General features: G+C 37.9%; 1 protein-coding gene across 7 annotated transcripts in view; it reads right to left on the reverse strand.

Moving 5' to 3' along the window:
* Nucleotides 1-92: 92 nt before the first annotated feature.
* The window catches only part of LOC138183563 (protein kinase shaggy), a 58,789-nt gene continuing 35,202 nt past the window's right edge, over nucleotides 93-23,679 (reverse strand). For 4 of the 7 annotated variants that reach the window (XM_069120668.1, XM_069120667.1, XM_069120670.1 and 1 more), the window contains 7 exons: nucleotides 7,853-8,043; nucleotides 6,910-6,993; nucleotides 6,142-6,180; nucleotides 4,909-5,019; nucleotides 4,260-4,497; nucleotides 3,146-3,339; nucleotides 93-1,139 (listed from right to left, as the gene is read on the reverse strand). In XM_069120668.1, the coding sequence (XP_068976769.1) occupies nucleotides 768-1,139; nucleotides 3,146-3,339; nucleotides 4,260-4,497; nucleotides 4,909-5,019; nucleotides 6,142-6,180; nucleotides 6,910-6,993; nucleotides 7,853-8,043 (1,229 nt within the window). In that variant the 3' untranslated portion in view covers nucleotides 93-767. Of the gene's footprint in view, nucleotides 1,140-3,145; nucleotides 3,340-4,259; nucleotides 4,498-4,908; nucleotides 5,020-6,141; nucleotides 6,181-6,909; nucleotides 6,994-7,852; nucleotides 8,064-15,605; nucleotides 17,164-23,679 lie in introns of those variants that run through there. The other 3 variants (XM_069120664.1, XM_069120666.1, XM_069120663.1) reach the window with 3 other exon arrangements.

The following is a 23,679-nucleotide window of genomic DNA, read 5'->3' on the forward strand; positions in this document are numbered from 1 at the left end:
AGCAACGTAACGCGCTACTAGACATAGTGTATCATAGATTACACATCGTTTGGTTTTTCTTCAACTAGAAAAAGTTCGCGTTCGTTATTATCTTTCTTTTTTTTTGTTGTTTTGTTTCTTTCTTTCTTTGTTTATAGCAATTATCAATTAAAAGAGGTTACGAGCCAGTTCCTATAACATATATATACATTGAATTGAATTGTTTGTTATGCTGTTTTTGGCAATAAGGTGGCAATCAAGCGTTCGCACACGCCACTCAGAATTCGAGGTGTCCTCAGGCGAAATCGTTATAAAGAGGGGAACTATTCATCTTCTTTATTCAATAATCCTATAATATTTCGTCGTTCGTGTTTCAAGCGAACAAAGCTTAAAATACCACACTGGTATCGCCATTTGCATAGAGTTCAAAAAAATTTACAATTGGGGATTCTTTGTGTTATGTGTATGTTATATCGTCTATGGACATCCTCCTCAGAAGAATATCAATCTTCCTTCTGTTCTTTTTTTTTTTTTTTTTTTCGTCCTTGCTATACCGTACTTGAATTTTTTTCTTTTTTCGTTTCTTTTAAGGCTAGTTTCTAACACGCGAATTCTTGGCTTTTCTTTTCATTTTCACTCTCACTCCCTCTCTTTCTATCGTTATATCTCTCTTTTTCTCCTTCTCTCATCCTCTCTTTCCCTTTCTCCCTCTCCCTCTCTCTTTCTCACTCTCTCGCCGTGTTTTCTATCGTTTGTTGTTTAATTAAACGTTAAAAATAGAAAGCAGCTTAAGCCATGTTCGACTGGCCGGGGTCTGTGTTCTTTGAAGAGGACAGCGTGTTGGTGTTCACGTTATTATCACTAGAGTTACCGCTACTCCCCGCGACCGGTTCCGACTGGCCTCCAGGATTTTCCGAAGTCTGCATGTACTTCGGTTTTAGGATCGAGTTTAGCGACGGTTGAATTCGTAGCTCGTACTCTGTAAAGTTAAACAAAGGGGGAAGCTCTCGCCCATTTGGTAATCGCGTCCCCTGCTCCCGAAGTTCGTCGAAAAACGGATGAGCGCACGCTTCCAACGGTGTGATCCGGCCGGATGGCGTGTACTCCAAAAGTCCAGCGACCAACTCCATCGCTTCCGGGGGTGTGCGTGCCCTGAACACCTGTAATCATCGTCGTCATTAGTTTCAATCTGTACTGGTAAAATTTTCGTGGTTAATCTGTGGCTAACAAGGAGAAATCTCAAGATGATCTTGTTTCTCGATATTAATTTCTGTTACTGGACGAAGGTTCGTTAAGAAAGAAAAAATTATTCCTCGGGATTTGCCCACTTTTTTTTGTAGCGAGGATTTTACAGTAGAGGCAAGAAATTTTGTTCGTCTGTTCAAGGTTACGTAGTCTCAATATACTCACTATTAGATTGTGCATGTTCATGCAAATGTATATTTTTATAGCGAAAAAGTGGATGATCAGGAAGTAGCTTTGACTTAAAAAAAACTTGTCACCTCCACCATAAGAAATCGCATAGCAACACAAACTGAATGAAATCCTATACCACAAAGCAATAAAAAAAACGGCAGCAATACGTTCCGCTTACAAGTTCGTTTGAAGTTTCGTATCTGATCAGTGTATATTAGGTGTATTACAATCGATATTAGTAGTGATGAACCGCTTCGATTTTGCTATTTGTTCTCGTATAAAAGTTTATCCACCCGAGGAGCTGATCGTTCGGGAGACGAAGTCGGATTCATTCGATGTTCACTGCTTTTTATCTGTTCTCTAATAAAATGTGTTTACTCCAGGAGAATATAATTCGTACAGAGGAAGATCGTTCGATACATGAAATTAACGATCCATAAAAATCGTATCATTAAAATACTCGGCAGGCACAAAAGCAGTGCGTGAAAATGAAAGAGATGATAAATTTAGATCTTACAAACAGTAAGTTGGTTTCGCAGACAGTCTGTTGTCGCTCTTTACAATGTACAAGAGAGAAAAGAAAAGAAATGAAATGAAAAGAAAAGGAAAAAAAAGAAAAGAATAATTGCATACCATTTTCAAGTCAGTGAAAAATATTTTTGTTCACCACCAGAACATTAGAGTAAGTGATACACCGAGATTTTTAACAGATCTGTTTCTATTTAAAAAGTTAGTAACGTGGATGATGATGATGATGATGATGATGATGATGATGATGATGATGATGATGATGATGATGATGATGACGACGATGATGATTATGAGATAGAAAAATGGATATTACACATGAGTTCGAGAAAAGATGTACGTCGAGCGATTTGTGATGCGAAGAATCGAAATGAAGATGGTTTTTTTCAATCGTCGAGGCTCGTCGTCCTCCGTTCGACACAGCGGTAACTGAGCATCGTATCCAGCTTATTTCTTACCGTTTCAGATGCTGAAAATGTTGGTTATACTGGTTAGTAATATCACGGGCTAGAGAGAAAAAAAAGGAATATTTGCCAGCCAGTAAATGATAAAGACACATTGCTCTTTGAACAGGGGACCACTTACTCTAATCTTTTGGTGCTCCGTGGAACACTTTAGTCCACTCATTCGTTGAAGCATAAACTGTAACCACGAGTAACCATGTGTTGATGAATGTGATTAGAGCCGGTTTGTTAGTTAGAAGGAACAAGACTGCGGAACAAGACCTTACCCTTCAACGATTCCATCGCTATTTTTTACAATTTTTTTCGCACAATGTGGTCACAAGAAACCTTATTAACACAATAATGTTTCCCTTACAAAGGGATCATGTGAAGAGTGTGCACTGATTTAAATATTACGTTTTTCTCTTTTTCTACGCTAGTTTTACGTTTGCATGGACATTAAATATTTCAATTTTAAATGAAATATCTTTACTTCTGCGAAATATAATTTCTAACGAAAATAACATTTGGCAAATTACCGAATATCTATGCAAACGATGTTGTTTCTCGGTAGACCTACTATTCTTATAAATTCTCTAAATCATTGAAATCAGAGCACACCAGATCATCTGTTTCCCCCGTTAGTCACGAAACCGCCAAACATGTACGCAGTACGCAGTTACGAAATTAGACGAGCTACACGAAAAACCGTCTCGACAGTCTAACGTATAGCGCACAAAGAGCGCATAATACAACGAGTAGATCAGATGATAGGCTACCTTTTGCCACGGGTGCGCCTTAATCTGTGGAAATTTGAACTCGGTATAGTTGGGATTCATCTCACGTATCTGGTCGCGTGTAGGTGTGCCGAGCACCTTGATGATCTCGACCAGTTGATCCACGCCACTATCACCGGGAAATATCGGTTGGCCGAGCAACAATTCTGCTACCACACAACCTGCGCTCCACACATCTGTAAACACGATAAAACTTTTTAATTAGACATATAAACGAAAGAAAAGAATAAATCTTTCTATTTTCTGTCCCTCCTTTTTCTTGTATTTTATATTTTATATTTATTTTATATATATTTCGTGTGCCATATTTCTTTCTAGTTTATCATATTCATATAAGTAAAGTGCCTTGACGCATTGCCAGCCAATCTTTCAATCTTTAACGTAATAAATAGACTGCGGATGTTTATGCAAATTTATACTTTCATAAGCATGACTAAAAAAACGCAACTTAAATAGAACCGCAAATACTGTTACGGGGTCGATTCTGTTCCTCTTGCATGATTCTTTGTCCATGCTACGTTCATTCTATATACATTCTATACAATTCTACACATACGATGTATTTAGATCTGTACGAGTCGAGGCTACGGAAACGACTGGCTGCTGTCCTTTCTATTTAATCAATATCCCGGATATAGGTAAAGTCGTCTTCTTGATTTTCTGTTACGATACGCACTGCCTTTAACGTTTCACGCTGCGGCTGTCGGATAGTTTTGACGTTCCACATTGTGACTTTCAAACTTTCAAATATCCAGAATTCTATTATAGCAATCTGCTTTACTTTGGATATTTTGCGCGCTTGTACATATCGTGTATAGCCTACGTTTTTACACGCTCCAATATTTCTCAAATTTCGACTGATTTTCGTACGTATCGAACAAGTAAGAGATTTTATAAAAACTTACTAAAATACCTTCAAGTACGTAGTTTAAGCTGATAAAATTCGAACGTTCAAAAAAGGTTGAAGAACCTTTTATTTACAATTAACCAAACTGGTATTCTGCTAGGGACATGAAACAGTCTACAGTACACCATTCAACGAATTAACTAGAATTGAACGATGTTAACAATAGAAATAATACATAAGTAATCGTACCAATCTTCGTGGTATAATCGATAGCACCAAAGATTAATTCGGGTGCGCGATAATAACGACTACAGATGTAAGACACATTAGGCTCTCCTTTGACCAGATGTTTAGCAGAGCCAAAATCACAGAGCTTCAAGACACCGGATTCTGGGTCCAGGAGTAGATTCTGTGGCTTGATGTCCCTGTGACAGATCCCCAGCGAGTGGATGTATGCCAGAGAGCGGAACAGTTGGTACATGTACAACTGGAAATATATAACAAAAAATGATATTAGAATGTTATGCGTGAAATAAAAAATGTTCCGATTATAGCGATTGATGAATCGAATACGAGGAAAGCTTTAGTTGGTCTACAGTTTAATCGCGTCTATCAATAATTATGGATAATTATTGTATGTCATACGATTATATGTAAGATCGAGTAATTTTGCAATCTATGACACGTCGTTCTGTAGAATGAAACGAGTTCGTATTACATGTATGAGATGGTATATTGCGATTGATTAAGATAATGATATTTTTGAATTAAAGATGTCTTGGTTATTTATTTTTTAACGAATTGAGAATTATGCTGTATTCTATTTTAAATTATTACGTCATGTATAAAACCTCTTGCGGTAGTAGTTCAACGATTATTATTGTAATTTTCAGCTTACCTTAATGAAATTTATCGGTATGGTTTGCTTGCTTTTGTTATAATGCCGAGCGACTTTATACACAGTTTCAGGTATGTATTCCAACACTAGGTTCAGATAAACCTCGTCCTTCTAAAAGAAATCCGCAAAGTCTTTTGTTAGTACGAATCTACACCATCGACATACGAAGGTGTACCGTTTCAAAGGCACACGCGACTCGAGAGTAAATTCTTTTGCACGGCTTAGTTGCTTGTTTCATCGTAGAAATCGATCAGCATGAATTTTACATGACGAATTACGCGAAGTGCCTTTGAACCGTGCACACGCAACTCCAGAAGATTATTTTCTATAACTAGTCAAGCTGCGTTAGCTACTACAGCTTGAATCAAAAATATAGTCACTCAAGGATACACTCCACTACTCAAAGTTAAGAAAAAACAAGAACAACGATTATAAAGTACCGTGCGAAAGTTTTAGGCCACCCATCGAACAACAATTTTTTGTATTTTTTATTTCTCCATGTCATTTTAAATTTGTCGTCACTTCATAAAGCAGACGTTTAATTCAAGAATTACCGGTAATTTGTTTAAAAAGATAATAACGGTATTTCGCTGTTTCTTAGATCTTGTCGAATAATTTTTCAACGATCATTGAAATTTATTTTCTACTATTCGATATTTTGTTTTCAGTATTTCAAATAAATCACATTTTTCGTTTCCTCCGTTCTGATCGATAGCTCATCTTAAATCTATCTAAACACGCGTTTTATAACATCTAGGCAATAACTGAACACAATTTTCTAATTTCCTAATATTCCTTCCTCGCCCATAAATATTTTCTAAAAATACGATTGATAAATATAATGATAAATAAAGCTCGTTATCATAGATGGCCTAAAACATTTGCATCGTACTGCATCTCTATGTAAAATCAGTCTATTTAGAAAAAATAAAATTCCAGAAATAATTGACACTGTGCAACACACGTGGAACCAAACTATGATTCGTAGGGGTGAGGGTAGAGTTTCCAATATGATTGGTGATGGGGCTGGCGGCCTTGAGCAACGAAGTTCTTTGACTCAGGCTATAGACTTCGTATTTAGTGTTCTACGATGTTCGCGGCTGACACATAACAACAAAAACGTGTTATCGTTTTTTTGTCGTTAATCTGTCTACGTGTAAGCGGAACTGCCTAAATTCTCTCAAAAAAAGGACCTCTCCGTCAAAACTACTGGGTACTCTCTTGTTCACTTACGTCCACATGAAAAACTGGATTAGTTGCGTTTAAGATGTTCTACAAAATAACACAACAACGTCGCATGCATTAAACTAACAATGAATACTTGGCGTTTTGTATCATTGTGTATCATTCGAGAGAAATCAGAAGTATCGCTCTACTGCATTTAATTCCAAAAGTATTCGAACAGTAGCAAACTACGGCTCAAAAATCAATTAAATTTGTTTTTTTTTTTTTTTTTGTTTTCTCAAAATGCTCGACAAAATTATATGTAATTATTAGAGCAAACGATATTTTAATGTAATGTTTAAAAAATTTTGAAGAGGATAAAAAATCTCGTTTAGCTTCGAGGATCAATCGTCTAAAAAAGACGATTTTAATAACACGGGATTGAGCGAATTTTAAAACTGCTTCCCTGTAAAAAAAAGAAAAAAAAGATACAAAATACGACATCATATTCTTGCTTTGTACTCCTCAATTCTTTCGTAATTAACTCAGATATATCGTTGTACAGTTAAATTTTGTTACTATCCAAATACTTTTAGGGAATATCTGTATATCGTGAGTATAATTGAAGAAAAAGAAGAAAAAAAAAAGAGAGAGAGAAAGAATCAAGGGAAATAATTTGCGTGACGCAAGAAACGTTTGAATAAAAAAAATTGTGTGAAAAGAAAAATCCACTTTCTTATGGAGTAGATCGTACGTCCAACAATAATTGCTTCAACGTTCAAAATTTCAATCGAGTGTACGGAATTATCGTTAAAAAGAATCTTAATAAATAGTTACCTTATCGCCACTGGAGTAGAAGAAGTATTTCAGTTTTACAATGTTGCAGTGCTCGAGACGCCGCATGATTTGTAACTCCCTGTTCTATAAATAAAAGGAAGGGAAAATCCGATTAATTCACGTAGTTCCTCGTTCGTGTTTACTTCGTCGCGACGACGGTGTTTCCCTTATCTTCGATTAGAATCGTTGTTAAGCACGTTTGTTGTTACATTCCCGAGATTTAATACGGAGATTGAGGTCGTGGATTATCGTTTCTCAAACATTGCAATCTCGCAAAACATAAATCTAATTTTATCGATACGTAAATACGACGATATTATTCGGTCGTCTCGGATCGGACGAATTAAACAATTTATCTTTACTCGTACAATTTCCTTCCTCTTCGTTTTATCTCTACGATTATCGATCAAAGGTAAAAACTATAGAAATATACGGTAGAATTTGTAAACGCATTCCAGGATTAAAAAATGAGAATTTACTTTTAAGTATAGGCTTGTCTTCGCAGACCCTCTGTTTCCGAATCGGAGCTACCTCGAATCGACGAATTACTATAATACGCGTTGGCAAATGATCTCTAGCTTTCATAGAGCCTATATATTTCCAACATGCAGAAAAAGAATCTGTTCGTTCTACCCAGACCTTCGTCCGTTCCCTGCACTATAATTTCTGCTAATTTCTTACTGTAGAAAAATACAGATTGGTCAATCCGATCGTTAAATCCAGGTACGAACGACGACTAGTTTCTATCGGTCGAATTTCAATTTCAAGTTGAACATTATTTTGTAACTGCAAGTCGTAGTGAGAAACATCAGAGGATCTGCGAATTTATTTTTTTATTAATTCGACAATTAATACGCGTTTAGTTTGTCGTATCGGTTAGAGATTAAAGACGCGTTGAAATTATTAAGAAATTATTTATCGAGGAATTCTCTATTTCTCTTACCTTAAATCGTTTGTCTTGGAGAACTTTTTTGATGGCGACCAGTTCTTCCGTGTCACATAGTTTCGCTAGGTATACAACGCCGAAGCTGCCGTTACCGATTACTTTAGTGTCTGTATAGGAGATCTCTTGGGGACGATCTGGACCAGCACCAGGTGTAGCCACCACGGTCGTGACTTTGTTGCCATCTCTATCTGCATTATACATCACACCGCCCATAGAAACAATCGAAAACCAGAATGGTAAAGTACAAGTAGAAAGTAAGAAGGTATAGTAACGATTTGGAGTCGTATGAAAAAAAGAAAAAAAGAAGAAAAGGAAAAATAAAGGAAAGATGAAATAGTAAATTGATTCTACGAAGCAATGGACTCATGCTCGGTGATATAATTTTCGAAGGTTTTGTTAATCAAAGAATTTTATGAAACAGTTATGATTGTTCAACACGTTGACTGCTACGTAAGTTCACGCGAGGCTGCTCGTACCAGGAAATTAATCGAATGATTTAAACTCTGTAAACAATCGTGTTCGAGGAGATTTTCAATATTTTGATCTACGTGACGGTAACGTTACGAAGTATTAAATGCGTTATAGAATGGTTGAAGAATTTTATTTTTTAATAAATATATGTTGCGTATATGCGTTCAAAGGTATGAGAATCATCGATGAATTTCCAACAAAACATCAGTAGATAATCCATTATGAAACGACAATTATTTCATGAAATTCATATTCCATTCGTTCATATTCAACTTTGATTACGTGAGTTTAGAAAAAGTATTTTTTCAAGAGAATATCATCATATTTTTCCAACGTATTTTCGAAAGCTAAACTATGTGTCATGTGGGAATGAACAATAAGCAAGATTCAAATTGAAGTCAACATGTTAATACTTAGAAGACTAGATGTATTGGGTTGGCAACTAAGTGATTGCGGATTTTGTCAATATCACCTAATGGCAAAATCCGCAATCACTTAGTTGCCAACCCAATATAATACGCGTAGCTAGAAGATCGAAGAAAATTTATAGAAAGATGAAGTAGATCGAAGAAAATGTGTCAGGAATTTGAAAGTTATAAAGCGATACAGTCACGATTTATTCGACTATAATTTAAGCACGAAATAGAAATATTTCAATTACAGCAATAACGATTAATGTAAACTATGAATTCGTCGGAATCTTATCAATTGAAATCATCGTCATTTTGTTTCATTGCTCTTATTTCCGAGTTAATCACCGTAAACAATATAAAATCCTACTTAAAAAAGAAATTCTAGAATCCTGTTCCACTAATCCCATTGTATCGATTTTCGATGCATCGTTTTCGAGCCGAACAACATCCTGCGCGGCCTCAAACTTGAAAACGATTTCGGGGAGCATCAACACGGGGTCAGACACGAAAGAATGTACAACACAACATCGAAGGAGTCGCAGCACACAGTCGAAATAGCCGCGTCGTCGTGAAAATAGCGCGACGATCCGAAATAGCGCGATCGTCCATTCGGTTTTATTGCGGAAAAGTCAGGATCGAAAACGACTGCTCTCTGTTCGAAGACGAAACAATCTTGCCGAGAATTTTCGCGCTTTAACCTCGTCGTTAACCATTCGTTACGTTCGTAACGCCCAACCATAGAGCTGTTTCGTTCGACGAATAAGAATGAAAGCAATGTTCGTTGAAAACAAACAGAGTCGATGCATACAGCAAAAAAAAAAAAACAAAAAAGAAAAAACCTTGAGCTGAGATGCAAAATATTTACTATCTACTTCGACGATAGTCGATGAAAAGCATCCGACGATGAATCTGGAGATGTCGAGATTATTAAAAATTTACTGTATTGTTTTTCGTACAATTTTATCGAGGGACGTAATAAGAAAAGGTTTGAAAGTCTGCATAAAACACAACGTTATAAAGGCAACATTAAATTTGCAATAAAATCGGAAGATATAGCATTATGGTATGATCGAATTCGTCTTGTTCTTTTTATCTATCCATTTGTTTCACCAAAAGAAGACCATGTAACCTTGAGATCTTGAGAAATATTGCAAGATCTTCGATAGAAAGCGAGGTTATCGTAGCAGCTGTTAGTTCATAAGATGATATAAAAAAGGGAGGCTATTAAAAGAAGCGTAGTGTTTTGTAACTCGAAGGAAGTTCGCGACCAGTTAACGAAGAAATAAGAACAGAGATCAGTGAAATCACTGCTTCCTCTTGCTTTATATCCACCAAGGTCGTACAATTATCTAGAATTAGAGGGGAGATCTATGAAAATTAGTGTTTACCATAGAAATTCTCTAACGTTCTTACCGCCAGATTTCCCTCTACATTTCTATACTGGTGGCAAAATCTGCAAGCTTTCATCGTCGATAAAAAAAAACACCGTGTTTATTCTTGTACATTTTTTTAAGAAGAAATCTACCGACGATTTTGTTAAAAAATATTTATAGTCAGAAAAGGATGGCTACATTTTAGAAACGTAAGGGTAGCGAGGTTGTATAACTATGCGAGCTCTTGCAATCTTAATCCTTTGTACATGAAAGCTGAAGAGAAGAAGAGAAATCTATAACCTATAACTAGTCGCTTGTCAATACGTCGATATTGTTAGTCGATAAATAATTACGCGACAGAGCGCCAAAGTTGTTGAACCGCGCAGAGTTAATTAATCTTCGATTCTTGAAAACTTCAAATTATTACTTTAATTACGAAAAGATCGCTCTGTCGTAGGATTACCTTCGAATTTAAAGGTTAGCATAGATCAAAAAACGAGATGGACCAACGAACGTAATCGATAAAAACGAACACCCTTTACCCTTGTCCTGCTTAACACCTAGAAGAAAGGAAAACTAAAACGCTGTTACAGTTTACACCGATTGGATTCTTAGACGGTTGGCGATTCTATTCTATCGCTCGATAGCAGCAGGCGCGTGAGAGGTATAACCTTGATAAGATGCGACGTAGGATAATGCGAGGGCCGCGTTTACAGACCGGTTTTCTCATTGAACCGCGGCTGAAAATAACCACGCGCCGCATAATTCAAGCGTTGTAACGCGACCGGGCCCGAAAATTCGCACGATCGTACCGGAAACCCGGTTGATATCTCGCGATCGCGTTTATCGTCGTCGAATGAATCGAAACAGGCGCAGCCAACGATAACATGCCACGTGGGCCACGATTTACTTCTTGACATTTCGCCAACATCTTTCCCTTCGGTTAACCTTTCCCTCTTCCGTATCGTCACCTCTTTCCCTCTTCACGCAGAGTATTTCCAAATTTCGATGCAGAGTAACGCGAACCGGCAGAGAACTGGGCGCATTTGTGATTTGTTTCTTAACAGTTTGCGAACAGTTTCAAGGCGAATAGGACGCCGGTCGACTATCGTTGGAGAAATTTCAGGTTGAACGATTTTGGTAATTTCCTAGGGAATGCGAGGCGTACGAGATTGTAGAGGAAATGGTGACCTTTGGAATATCGTTAAGTTGATGCATAGAAAGTGTTGGTTTCCTGGATTAATCTTTAATCGCGCGTAGTTTCGTCAAAATATGTATATATATGGTGTCGTCTTTAATCGAAGAAATTAATCGCATTGTTCCAAATTTATAAGAATTATCAATTCTTGAACTGCAAAAATCTTGAAACGAAACTGTTGTAGTTTTCTTTTTCAAATAATTTATAGATCGAAGATTGTTTAAGCGGAATATATAGAATGTGCTTGACTTTCTCCAAATGTATTAGGTTGTCCGAAAAATGTCTTTCTTTCGCAAACGTGTCTTTTACAACAACAATGCACTTTCATAGGAACGTGAAACCAAGTCTGTGAAATGTCGCGGTGTTTATCTCAGAACAGAATAAAATGGATCGTACGTAATTCGACAAAATAATGTAAAACAAAAAACGATTTATTTATTGTGCGTCTATCATTTCCTCGTAAAATGAAAGAAACTTTTCGAACAACCTAATACGATGGAAAGCATCTACCGTCCCAATTTCTAAGGAGTAGTACACCAAAAAAGAAAGACAATTCCGCTAAAATAAATATATTCCAAATTCTATACGCTTTATATCAAATTTGTATTTTTCTCGAATGTTTATGTCGGATCTACGATGGCCGAAAATATCTCAAGTACCATGATTTAAAATATAGTTGAAGTATCCAGAAGCTGATGCAAGATTAGTCGCGTCAACAGAATTTTAAAGGCCTTGAGACAGATATATGCTAACCTTGGTTCTAAGGAAACGTATCTCTGAAATTCGCAAAAGAGCAACGGTTATTTCGAAGTGGGAGCAAACTCCTAATTAGACTGTGAAGTTCCATCTCGCGAACCAGCTGACCGAAAAGTGCCAAGTCGAGGTGCGAAACATTACTAACGCTCGAAAATAGCGACATCTCATACATCAAGATCCTGATCTGCATCGTTCAGCACCTGTCCGCGCAATATTTCACGCGAATCGAACTTAGAAGATATTACAAGAAAGAGTAACGAAGAACTGAACAATAATATGCGTTTAGAAGTAGAACCTTTAGACTTAAAATTATGAGAACCATGCGAAGATTAGAATTTTCGGATCTTTTGACAATTAAATTAGAACGCTGCATGTATAAAAGAACTCGGAACTTTGTATTAATTAGGTTTTAATGTCGTTAAATATTATTAAATATTATAGAAAGTATAGTTATTTCTGTACATATCGTGATATACAATTTCTAAATAATAATAACAATAACACACCTGTTTCTAATAAATATATTACAATATATTACTTTCAAATCGTTTTAATTTTTATACTCGGCTCTACGAAGTATGTGCAAGAATTTTTTTTCGGGGATATAGTTCCCTGAAATAGTTGGGCAATTACTATTCCCTAGTTTTTATTGGAGGATCCTTAGGGACACGCGGCAGACGAAAGAAGTAGGTCAATCGGCAGCGATCTCTGGCAAAAGTGCCGCTTGGATCGGAGCCGGCTAAATCCAGCGTGCGACAAAAAGTGCAACCCAAGGATCCGGATGCACGTCAGCCTCCCTTTTACCGCGTTACGCGCGCATCAGAGGATTCACGACCTTTTTCCTGGCCGTATCGCACGGGACTGGCAACCGTGTGACATTTTGCGGCCAACCAGACGATGCACAGCCTTTGGCTCAACGGTGCATCGTCTAAAGCGATTGCAGGATCATGGGGTAGAATAATCGCGTTTTCTTTGACACGCAGATTGCGCTGATGAACCGAGTTCGCGCTAGTCGGTGTTACGAATCGAAAAAAAGCTCGCGGTAAGTAATTATTAACTCTCGACTATATACTAGCCCGATATTGTTTACGACAAAGATGATCTCACAATAAATTTTCCGACGTGTCTCGATCTATTTGCGTTCAAATTCTTTTCAGATTCGTTCGATTCGTTTTCGATTTTTTTGATTCGTTCGTATTTTCAGCGAAGAAATTTTCCGAGTATTGTTCCGAACTTTATCGTTTGTTTTGAAACGAAAGATCGTAGGCTTATTTTGTATCAAAAAAATCTCGGATCTATTTATCGAAATAACGAGTTTCAAAGTAGCAATTTGAATATTTCACAAACTTCTGGAACACCAACATCGGTGCAATATTGGCGCGTCAAGGTGTTAAAACTGCACTTTATTCGCAGGTTTCGATCTCTTATCGCATGAAATCTCAGAAGCAACGTCGACGAAATTTGCGATCATGCAAAATCGGATTTGCACGCGAAACACGCGTTTCACGCGACTTTAGATTTGCATCGGTGCTTATCCACTACTTATAAACGACGTTAGGCAACGCTTTCGCAACAAGTATTGTCTCCTTCGCTTTGCATCAAAGGTGTTACTATGCACTTAGATCGATCGAATAATTCGCAGCGCGTTCTATCGATTGTACAAGTATTTCAAGGGTTATAGAAAACATCATCGATGCAGAAAGTCTCGATTTTAAAGCAAAGCTCGTCAGTTATCCTCGCGTGAGAGGATGTTTCATATATGATACGTTATTCAACGCAAGGGATGCGCGTAGTTTTGTTCTTCTGATTTTATTCTACGTGGTTGAGCGTTAGATATTACGTTCTATAGTTTTATACAAAGAAAGAGCTTGTGACGGAATTAAATATTCAACAGCAGGAAGAAATTTCAATTTTGCAAAGGTTGAGAGCCTCTGGTACGCGACGAAGAAGAAAAGGATTGATCGGGTGTACACATCGAGCATCCCGGTAAGCAAAAAATCTCTTTACCATTTTTATTTTACCTTTTCTTTTTTTTCTTTTTCCTTTTTTGCCCCCCTTTTTTTGCCGCAACGTGTGAAGCCGACGTAGCTAGCTTTTGATGTATGAAAAAATAATTGCCGTGGGTCGATGTGTGTAACTAAAATAAATACGAATAACAAGGGATAAATGTCAGTGGGTCGGTGTATTACTTCTCGTCGAACAGTTTTTCTTTCTTTACTCATCTGTCTTGTGTTTCTAACCTTTCCCGCTCAAATGGCAGATGGCTTTTTAAAAACGCGACTAGATGTTTTGTTTAATAAACAAATTCATAAGCGTCATCGCGTTGTAGCCTTTTGCGTCATCCTCGTTTCAGTCATAATTTTCTCGATAAAATCGAGATTCGAAGATTAATGGATAGAAATCTTCGCAAGAATTGGGAGTCGAAAATTAACGAAACAGAAAATTATTGCAAAAATGACAAGGTTCTACATACGAGTTATTATGATTTTCCTTCTCTAGAAAATACTTTGCAGTATGACGAAAAATACTACATAGTATTTCAAATTTCAAAATGTCTGCTTTGCGATATATTTGTGAATTAATCGAAACAAATAGAAGATGCAACTGGAGATTGTTAAGATGCATCTCGTTCCATCGAAAGTCAGAAATAACACAACTCGTCTCGAGGCGACTGACATGTTTGAAAAGCAAGAATAATCCAGTGTTGAATAATTTATCGATAATGTCTGGGTTCATTATACTTTAAAATATTCCGAGTACAGTGTACACGCCGAGATTAAAAAGCAGTCAAACTTGGTAGAAACAGCGAATATATTACGCCTACGGATCGTCAAAGTCAATGATCGATGATGATTTCAAGGCTAATTAGCGGATTTTAATAATCCAGATAAAATTCAGGCTACTCCAATGTTTAGAACAGCTGCTGAAGGGCACTCTGATTCAAAAACTCTCTTCTACTCTCCAATTACAAGTTTTTGTCAATTTTTACGAAGCGAGCACCGTATACGCAATAACCAAAGAATCCAAAGATGTTTCAACTAGAAACTTTAAATTTGACAATTTTTGATCATTTTTATAAGACGAAAAGTCCATCGACGACCGGGAAAGAAGACGATGTAATTACAATTTTCAAATCTCGAACTTACAAAAACAGTTCGTATAAGAACTTTTGTTGCAAATGTAATAGGTTTTGCATAAACGAAGTCTCAAGTCGAACTGTTACTATCGTCCCCGATTTGCCCTATTTTCTGTGAAATAAAAGATCTGCTACTATCACTGCGCCAACGTTTCCAATATGTTCTACTTGGAAATATCGAACCTCGGAGAGCGAATTTCTTTTTATCAACTTTTATCAAGAAATTCGAAAAAAGAGCTGTGAAAGAGAACTTAGAGAAATTTCATTGAGAAACATTTTCTCGAAAGCGGGAAACTTGGACGCGAAATATTATTTCGCGATTCTCACGCGACTATGCGCTAACAAAACCGATCCCGACTGCCAGAACAACGATCATCCTCCACCCTCCAGACGAACAACTTACGTTTCCTGTTCTTCAGCCGGCGCAGGAACTTGCAGAACTTTTTGTACGCTGTGTTCGCCTCCTTGCTGCTCAGTTCCATCGCGCTCTTCGCCCTTTCATGCTTCTGCTGTCCAGACGGACAGAATTTCGGATAACGCCAATGCTGGCAAGGTTCTGACCAGTCTAACGTGGCAGCTGGCGCCATTACACTTTACAAAATTCACTTAAAAAAAATCCACCGAAAGAGAAAGAACACTTGACCGCGTGAATTTTTTCTTGGTGAAAAATACTCTGGTTTACCCGTCCGTTTTCGATAAATATCTCAGTGCGACAGAAGCTTGACGCATCTAGTCTATAGTCATATAGTTTACAAATATTCCGAGAGTCTGAGACTACTTGGAAGGTCACCAGCAACTAATATTAACACCGTGTCAAGGTGCACAGCGTGGGTCATCGTAACTATGCCAAATAAACGATTTTCCACGCTGATCTCACTGCCTGTCTTTATCATGCTTCCGACAAGAAGCTGGCCAAACCAGGTAATTCGGGGCGACTCACACGATCGCCATTCAGCACACGGGAATGCCGCGTTGAAACGCACGAGCCTACACACCGGGTCGTACACGAATTCCCGCGTGCCACGAATCGCCAATAACTCCGCGATCTAGCTTACGTGTCGTGATCACGCGATCATTGTTCGTTTTCCGTCCGAGCCGATTTGTGAGACAGGAGGACAAGGTTCAAGACCGACCACCGTCTCCAACGATTCAATCGGACGACGTAACATCGATCGGTGTGCACGAACGACAGATTGCTTCCACCGATGACACGTATCCTTTGGAATGCTCGGCGAGTCTCCTTTGGACACCTTGTAACGTGCAGATATTGTTGCTTGTCTCGAGATAAGCTTCCCTTTCGAAGATTTTCCAAGACTCGGATTTTGTCTTACCGAGCGTTCAGCAATCTTTGGCAATTTTAGCAGATTTATTTCGGTAGAGTCGTTACTGGAAGACTCGAGGAAATTCGTTGGCACGTATATCGTTATAATAGCTCAGGTTGAGCATCGATCGTCTCGCTTGCTTCAGACTACCAAGTTACGCGAAGATGTAATTTCTCTTTGTCGAGCGATCAGTCTATTTCGTTGGTTTTGCATCGGATCTAACCGCTTGCTATCACCAAATAATACTCACGGAGGATAAAAACGAGTCACAGCGCGTGTGAATCTTTGGTCGAACGTATAACGTGTAAATCAACTTGAAGATTCCTCTTATCGAGTCTTCTTAACGGAAATCTTAGTCAAACGGTCCTCTTCCTCTTTGGGAACGTACAACTTTCAAACCGCACGATCGGATCACAAGTCACAAACTTTCCTCCGACACTTTCGGCTAATATAGTACTTCGGTAGAGGTAGAAGACGACGGGGTGAGAATCGCGCGGTTAATCGTAGTGCGTTGTTCTCAGGTTGACGAAACGGACTGACTTTACGCGCCCGAGATCACGCGACGATCCGAGACCTGGCCGATTTGTATCGCTGCGTATCGCTCGCGTTCCACGTAGCCAGCTCGCCAGAAACGTTCTCGTTCCACGGCGTCTCGGCACGCGACTAAGCCGAACGCGTCGCCAATCGCCATTACCCGCGGAAGAATCAGCTTCCCGGAGGGGGGGAGGAAGACGCCGAGCGTCGCGGAGGGGGGAGCGAGCGTTGTACAACGTATAACAGATACGAGCCGCGAGAGCTAGCGATAAACGGTGCCTGGCCGCTTTTCGACTTTCCTGACTGCTGCTCTTCCAACGCTACCGTACACTTTCTTATTATTTTAGGGTGAATTTAGGTTGAGCGTTGTCTCTTCAGCCAAGTCTATACCGAATATTGGCTTTTAGGTTGAGTGATGCACTTTAGATCGAAATTAGGTCGAGTATCGTCTCTTTGACGGCTAACGTAAAACTCTGTGTCTTTTAAGGTAGATTCCTTCTTTTAGGTTAATGTCTTTTTTTAGATTAGTTCGTTTAGATCGAGTTCTAACGAGTCTAACGCTAGACTCTTTGAATTTTTCGAATGTTTAGCGAGAAATACTCGATAGCGTTAGATCTGAAAGCTTTTACCAGTCTCTCTATTTAGTTCAGCTGCTCTTCCATCGACTTACGTTACGTTTGTTGTTTCTCTCGCGGTTCTTGAGAATCGAACGATTTTATTTTTAGCATAACAGGTTTAAGACCGCGACAACACGACGCACCCCGCAAAACACAATCTTGCGCTAAAATAGGAAAGTAAAGTATTTTTCGAGCACAAGTATTTCTTAATCTCGACTCAACGTATCAAAGTCACCTTCTTTTTTATCCCTCGATTCTCGAAAATCTTTTTCTATCGCATCTGCTAACTCGAGCCGTCATGTTTTCCGCTTGATCAAGACCTTATTTAATTCCGGGAGCAGATAAGATAATTAACATCTGCATTAATGCGGATTACAGGATCAGCTTCGAGTCAGTCGTTCGTTAACCGATTAAACCCACGAAATCGATGTAATACGGATTTAAATATTTATCTGACGATCATCTACTAAATACGCTATCCTTCAAAAGTATCGGGATGTCGACATATTTTTGATAAAATGTATTTTAGCTACAGAATTAACGCAAGCGGGGTATTTAAGTACCAAACGATATATAAAGTAACGTACAAAAATTTCTAATCGGACAAACTTTTCACTTCAGAATCCAAAGGCGATATTTCGTAGAATTCTACGTTTGAATTTTTTGAATTCAAATTGAATTCAAGAATTGAAATTTATAGCTCGATAGACGATTCGGAAGGTAATAAGTTCTGCCTGTGATTATTAATTCGTCATTAACTCGTACGCACTGGTTAAATTCAAATATCTTTATTGCGATATCGATGGAAAGGTCCGGATGCTCATAAACGGTAGCATATTCGTAGCCTAAATACGAAATATGTATCCATAGTGACCCATATTTCCTTAACGAGTTGCAAAGCCGTGAAGCCATTCAACCACGTAAAATGGATCAACGAAGATTCGATGGTCGCTTATTAATGACCGTCTGCAGTCTCTCGAACGAAGAGCAAAGCTTGGACTCTGTAACGAATTTGTCATGGAGCAAAGTGGTCTGCAATATATTTCATTCGCGTACACAGCAGTAAACTCGTCATGACTATGCGTGACACCAGAGGATTATTCATGATAAAATCTATTTATAGTAGATCGTGTCGTCAATGACGGACGTTACGTTGGATTAAATAGAACGTGCCAGTTTTGCAAAGTAGAATTTCGCGGCTGATGAGCAATCACGCCTACCGCGACTCTTCTCTGAATTTTTCCGTCTACTCGAGTAGTTTTACAACCTGGTGTTGTTTATTGGCAGGTCGTCGTTTGTAATTGTGTTTTGCGTGCTTTTTGGTACAGACTTTGTTATCTCGAGAAAGAATATTTCTCATAACCATAACATAATATTTCTCATGTATATCATATGATAACGATCGCGATATTCCTCTGGAGGAAAGATAGCGATATCTCGCGAGTAAACAGAATTTTCTAAGTGATAAATTAGAAATAATCTGTTCGCGATACGTAAAAGGGGAATTGAAAACTTAGAAATATGGCAAGCAACTGTTGAAAGTAATATGGGATCACGGATGTCCATGCCAATTCATATTTTCATGAATATAGCGAAAGAAATAGAATTTAAATAGAGATTTGATTCATCTACCGAGCATTACAACGTGATTCTTACTTGGAATTATTCCTATCATCCTCTTTGTCCTTACTTCTTCTCTAAAGAACTATACTAAACAAACTTCTTTTTATTTCTTATCTCTAATTACATGAATTAAAACGGAAATCTAATTACATAAATTACACGCAGCATAAAAACCATGGTTATGCTCTTAGCTGCGGCGAATTTCCTTCTTATTTATCAACTCGAACTAATCGTTTAACGGCGTAACATTTTTATAATTCGGATATTTCACAGATACACGAACACCGAACAGAAACGGTCTGTTACGTAATTGTCCACCGGCAGTTTATTCGCACCTACTGCATGGAATTTAAAGTAGCGTAAATTAACAACATAAATAAAATAGAGTACCACGTAAGACATCTAAAAAGATTATACACAGGATAACCAAACACTTTCTACCACGAAATTGAAATTCCTATAAAAACTCGATTTCAACGAGGACAGAATCATTTAGCAAATTCCGAGGTATTCCGAATACAAACAGGCGCAAATGAAATTATTGTATATCAATAAGAATTGTAAATAAGATATATAAATAGCAAGAAGAGAAAACAAGTTGTAGATAAACAACTATCGAGCTCGTGTTTTTTACCACGATTTGCCGCAACGTACGTTTCTGAAAAATAACGACCGATATAATATCGCTTAAATCTTAAGGTAAAAACTAACGAAGAAACGATGGCGATCAGATAGCTCGACCAAGCTGATAGCGCGTTTAAAAATCTTCCCCTCCGAGGAACGCTGTGTATTTGTCTCGAAGATTATTTCATCGTAGAGGGAAGGCGGAATGAGCAAACGAATACACCGCAATCTCAGCGTGGAGTTGTGCGCCAGACGAAGCGTAATCAAAGGTTAAGGTGCTATCGTTACTTTGCAGCGATCTCGGTTTTATCCGCGGTTTCACCTCGATGGCGACGTTTTAGTTCCTCGATCGTGCTATTAATTAGTAGAAGTCTCTGCTGCATTTCGTATCGCGATAGTCGCGAAAATTTCGTTTCATTCATCCAAAGTTCTCGCTGTAATCTGAATATGATAAATATCGACATATACGAAGGTGATATCAGGTGACTTGTTTATTTTGAACGAAAGTAAGAAAACAACTGTAATTGCAGAACAGAAGATTGCGCAGTACTTTAGCAAGTAATAACATCAGTGAACTGGCAGATTAGAAGCGATAGATTACGAACTCGCGTGTCAATCGGATGATTTTTAACTTATAAAATTTGATTGTAACGCGAAGCTCGTTATTCGTAAAATTTCATCAACGATATTAGTTCAGTTGTGCAAGAAGATAAAAAATATTGATATAAAAAATACCTTGGAAAGAATGCTACGAATAAACGAAATACGTTTTTAAATATCCAATTTAGATAACTAAAAAGAAAAAGTCATAAAAGTAGAACGATGTAAGAAATTCGCTACGAAGTAAGGAATATTCTATCGCGAGTGTCAATTTTATGACTCTAGGAAAAGCGGTTCGTATGATCCAGGCTTTGTTTTATTTAAGGCTGAACACGATGAAACGGTTATTTTTAAGGCTGTACGTGCGTCTTTACTACCTGTAAAAACGCCACGGAAGTGGAATGATTCGTTAAAGGAAATGATACCGTGTCGATCGTAAAAAAACTGTTGGTACAAAAAGTAATAAAATGTTTATTGTTTAAACGACGGAAAGCCGAACGATAAAAAGAATGATATTTCGATGGAGTCGTTAACGTCGACGTTGGTAATGGAGCTGGCGCGTTGGACGCATAGGCTGATGATGAAATTTTGTCGAATAATTCGGTAATTTGTGAATCCCGATCTAAGATACGAAGATGAGGAACATCGTTTCGTCGCGTCGACGTATATAGTCGAAACGAGAACAAATCTCACGAAAGTCGTGTTGCTATCGTACTCCTCCTGCGTCACTGCTTTCTTCAAGCTCTTACGACCAACTTTTCAGAAAATTTTCCACGAAACGATTTTTTCATATCTCCCACAAATTGAAGAAATTATCTAGCGACGAGTACGATCCAAAGAACTTTGGTTTTTTTATTTTGGTTATTATTAATTAAAGTTGAGTTGACTCAAGCTATCAATAATAGAAATTAGATTAGCTCTAGTTATTGGTAATCGAAGATAAGTTAACTTCAGACGAAGGTTCGTTTTTTCGATATTAAATAGGTTTTACGAACGATCAAAGAGTAGAGTTCTTCGTGATATAAAAGAATTTAGAAAATAACAGAGACAAGTGCAAAGGACAAAAAGCTGTAGTACTTTAATTAGCGGGATTAACAGGGTCAGGGATTTTGAAATAAATTTTCGACGAACGAACGTAATCTGTTTAATGTTCGATTTCGAGATAAAACAGGAAAGAATTCTTTTTTAAATATAAACCACTTTAATACGATTGGCCAATAGGATGATATTCCGAAACTCCAATATCCTCATGAATGTCAATCATTTTAACGTAACCAGCGTTGTTTTCTTAAGACTCTAAAGTACGAACATAATCTCTGTTAAAATATACATGGAAATAATATTTAGAACGTTCCAAAAACCACTGTAAATTGTTTCGAGCGCCACAAAGTCGCGGGCGCATTGATATATCGCTGGTGTTTGAACACTGGTTAGAGCACCCGCTATATTTAGCCGTAATAAGCAGATAACAGGCGAGCAACAGCACAGAAATCGCACGTGAAACCTGTGTTCTGCGTTCAAAACACTGTCACGAGTTTAAAAAAACAAAATTCTATCTTCGGAAAAATAAGGGTGACGTTAAATATTCCTCTCGGGTGACATCACTTTTTTCATCGACAGGAAAAAACACGAAGATTTAGAAGAAATGCGCGATGGAACGATCTAAATCCGATTCTTTGCCTTTCTTTTTTTCTTCTTTTTTTTTATGTATGTTCAAATACTTGAGGCTACTGGGTGTCCTTGTTACCTTATATCAATGATTTGGATGCTAATGAGGCGGCCGAGTCTTCGATATCGAAAGTGTACAGCTCGTCGTCCGAGAAGGAATCGAGGCTCGCTTTCGTGACCAATAACGCGGACAGTTGATGAGGTTGCTTTAAGCGTGCTGCTTGGAATATCGATGAACCGTTTGTTTCGTGAAAGTTCTCCCTCGGTGAAAATTTATTTGTTTATCGTTGCTTGATACGTAAAAAAAGAAAAAAATGCTTTCCCCTGTCTTAAGACGGCCGAATAAAATTAACAAAGTAACAAGTATTCTTTCTCCAGAGAATTATTTCGCGCGTCGCTTTTCTTCTTTATATTTCTTACTTTCTTCTTTCTTAATATTTATTTCATTCCGTGCTATCTTTTGCCTTCAAAGTAACTGTCACGGCTCTTTGAAAAAGCATCCTCATCCAACCGTCTCAATTGCAGAATTCCCTTTGAAGAAGAAGAAGAAAAAACAGGGAAAGAGTAACAAACAAGCAACGAGGAGCCGCGTGATTAATTTTCGATGAAGCTCGCGCGCTTCGCGATAAGGAACTCGTTCTATAGAATCGCCGGTTTATTCGCGGTAAGTGTGTCGAAAGCCGGCGTTTCGAGCTTCGGGGCGAACAAACTGGACAATTTATAGCCGCGAGACTGAAAGAAGTAAAGCAAGTTCACCGTCTATAGCACCTAGCGAGGCCGATGACACCGCGAGAACAAAACGAGAATTTGTAACTAACTTAAAGGCCGGCGATCGTGTTAAGAAACTGCAGTCGTCTGTATATCGCTTATTAGGCGACGTCCAGACATTAAAAGCTTCAATGAGTTTCAAGATCTAATGAAAGGAGCAAGAAAATTAATAAAGTGCACGGTTCGACCGGTTAGTTACGTTTAATTATAATTTAGACCAGTCACTGGCAAACCAGTGAAGATAAACGAAAGAGTCGAGGAAATGTTCGAATGAAACGAGAGACATGAGAATTATATCTATTAATGTACATGGTCACAGACGATTATGAAAATATATGAATCGATCAATTACGTAAATTACGATTTGATTAATTGATTCCATTCATAGAGAATCGTTGCAAAAATAAAGACGAATGAAAGAGCTGATGATCGCAGGTGATTATCAAGGTAACTGAATTAATAAGTTTATTAAAACTATTATGAGAATGAATATATAATATGATCGAACATATTGGGAAAACATTGCTCTACCTATAATTGACTCGATCGATTAATGAAAATAAATGAATATGAGACGAAGAAACGTTAGGATCGAAAGGCTAATTCTGTATTAATGCGTATGAGTAAATAATTATGAAAATTAATGGAAGATCAATCTGGTCAAACAATTGTATCATAAAACGAATTAAATGCGAGTAACGTGGCATCCTGCACGCCAAGG

The sequence above is a fragment of the Bombus flavifrons genome, chromosome 9 (genome assembly GCF_040668555.2).
Source record: "Bombus flavifrons isolate JBK064 chromosome 9, iyBomFlav1_principal, whole genome shotgun sequence".
Lineage (NCBI taxonomy): Eukaryota > Metazoa > Arthropoda > Insecta > Hymenoptera > Apidae > Bombus > Bombus flavifrons.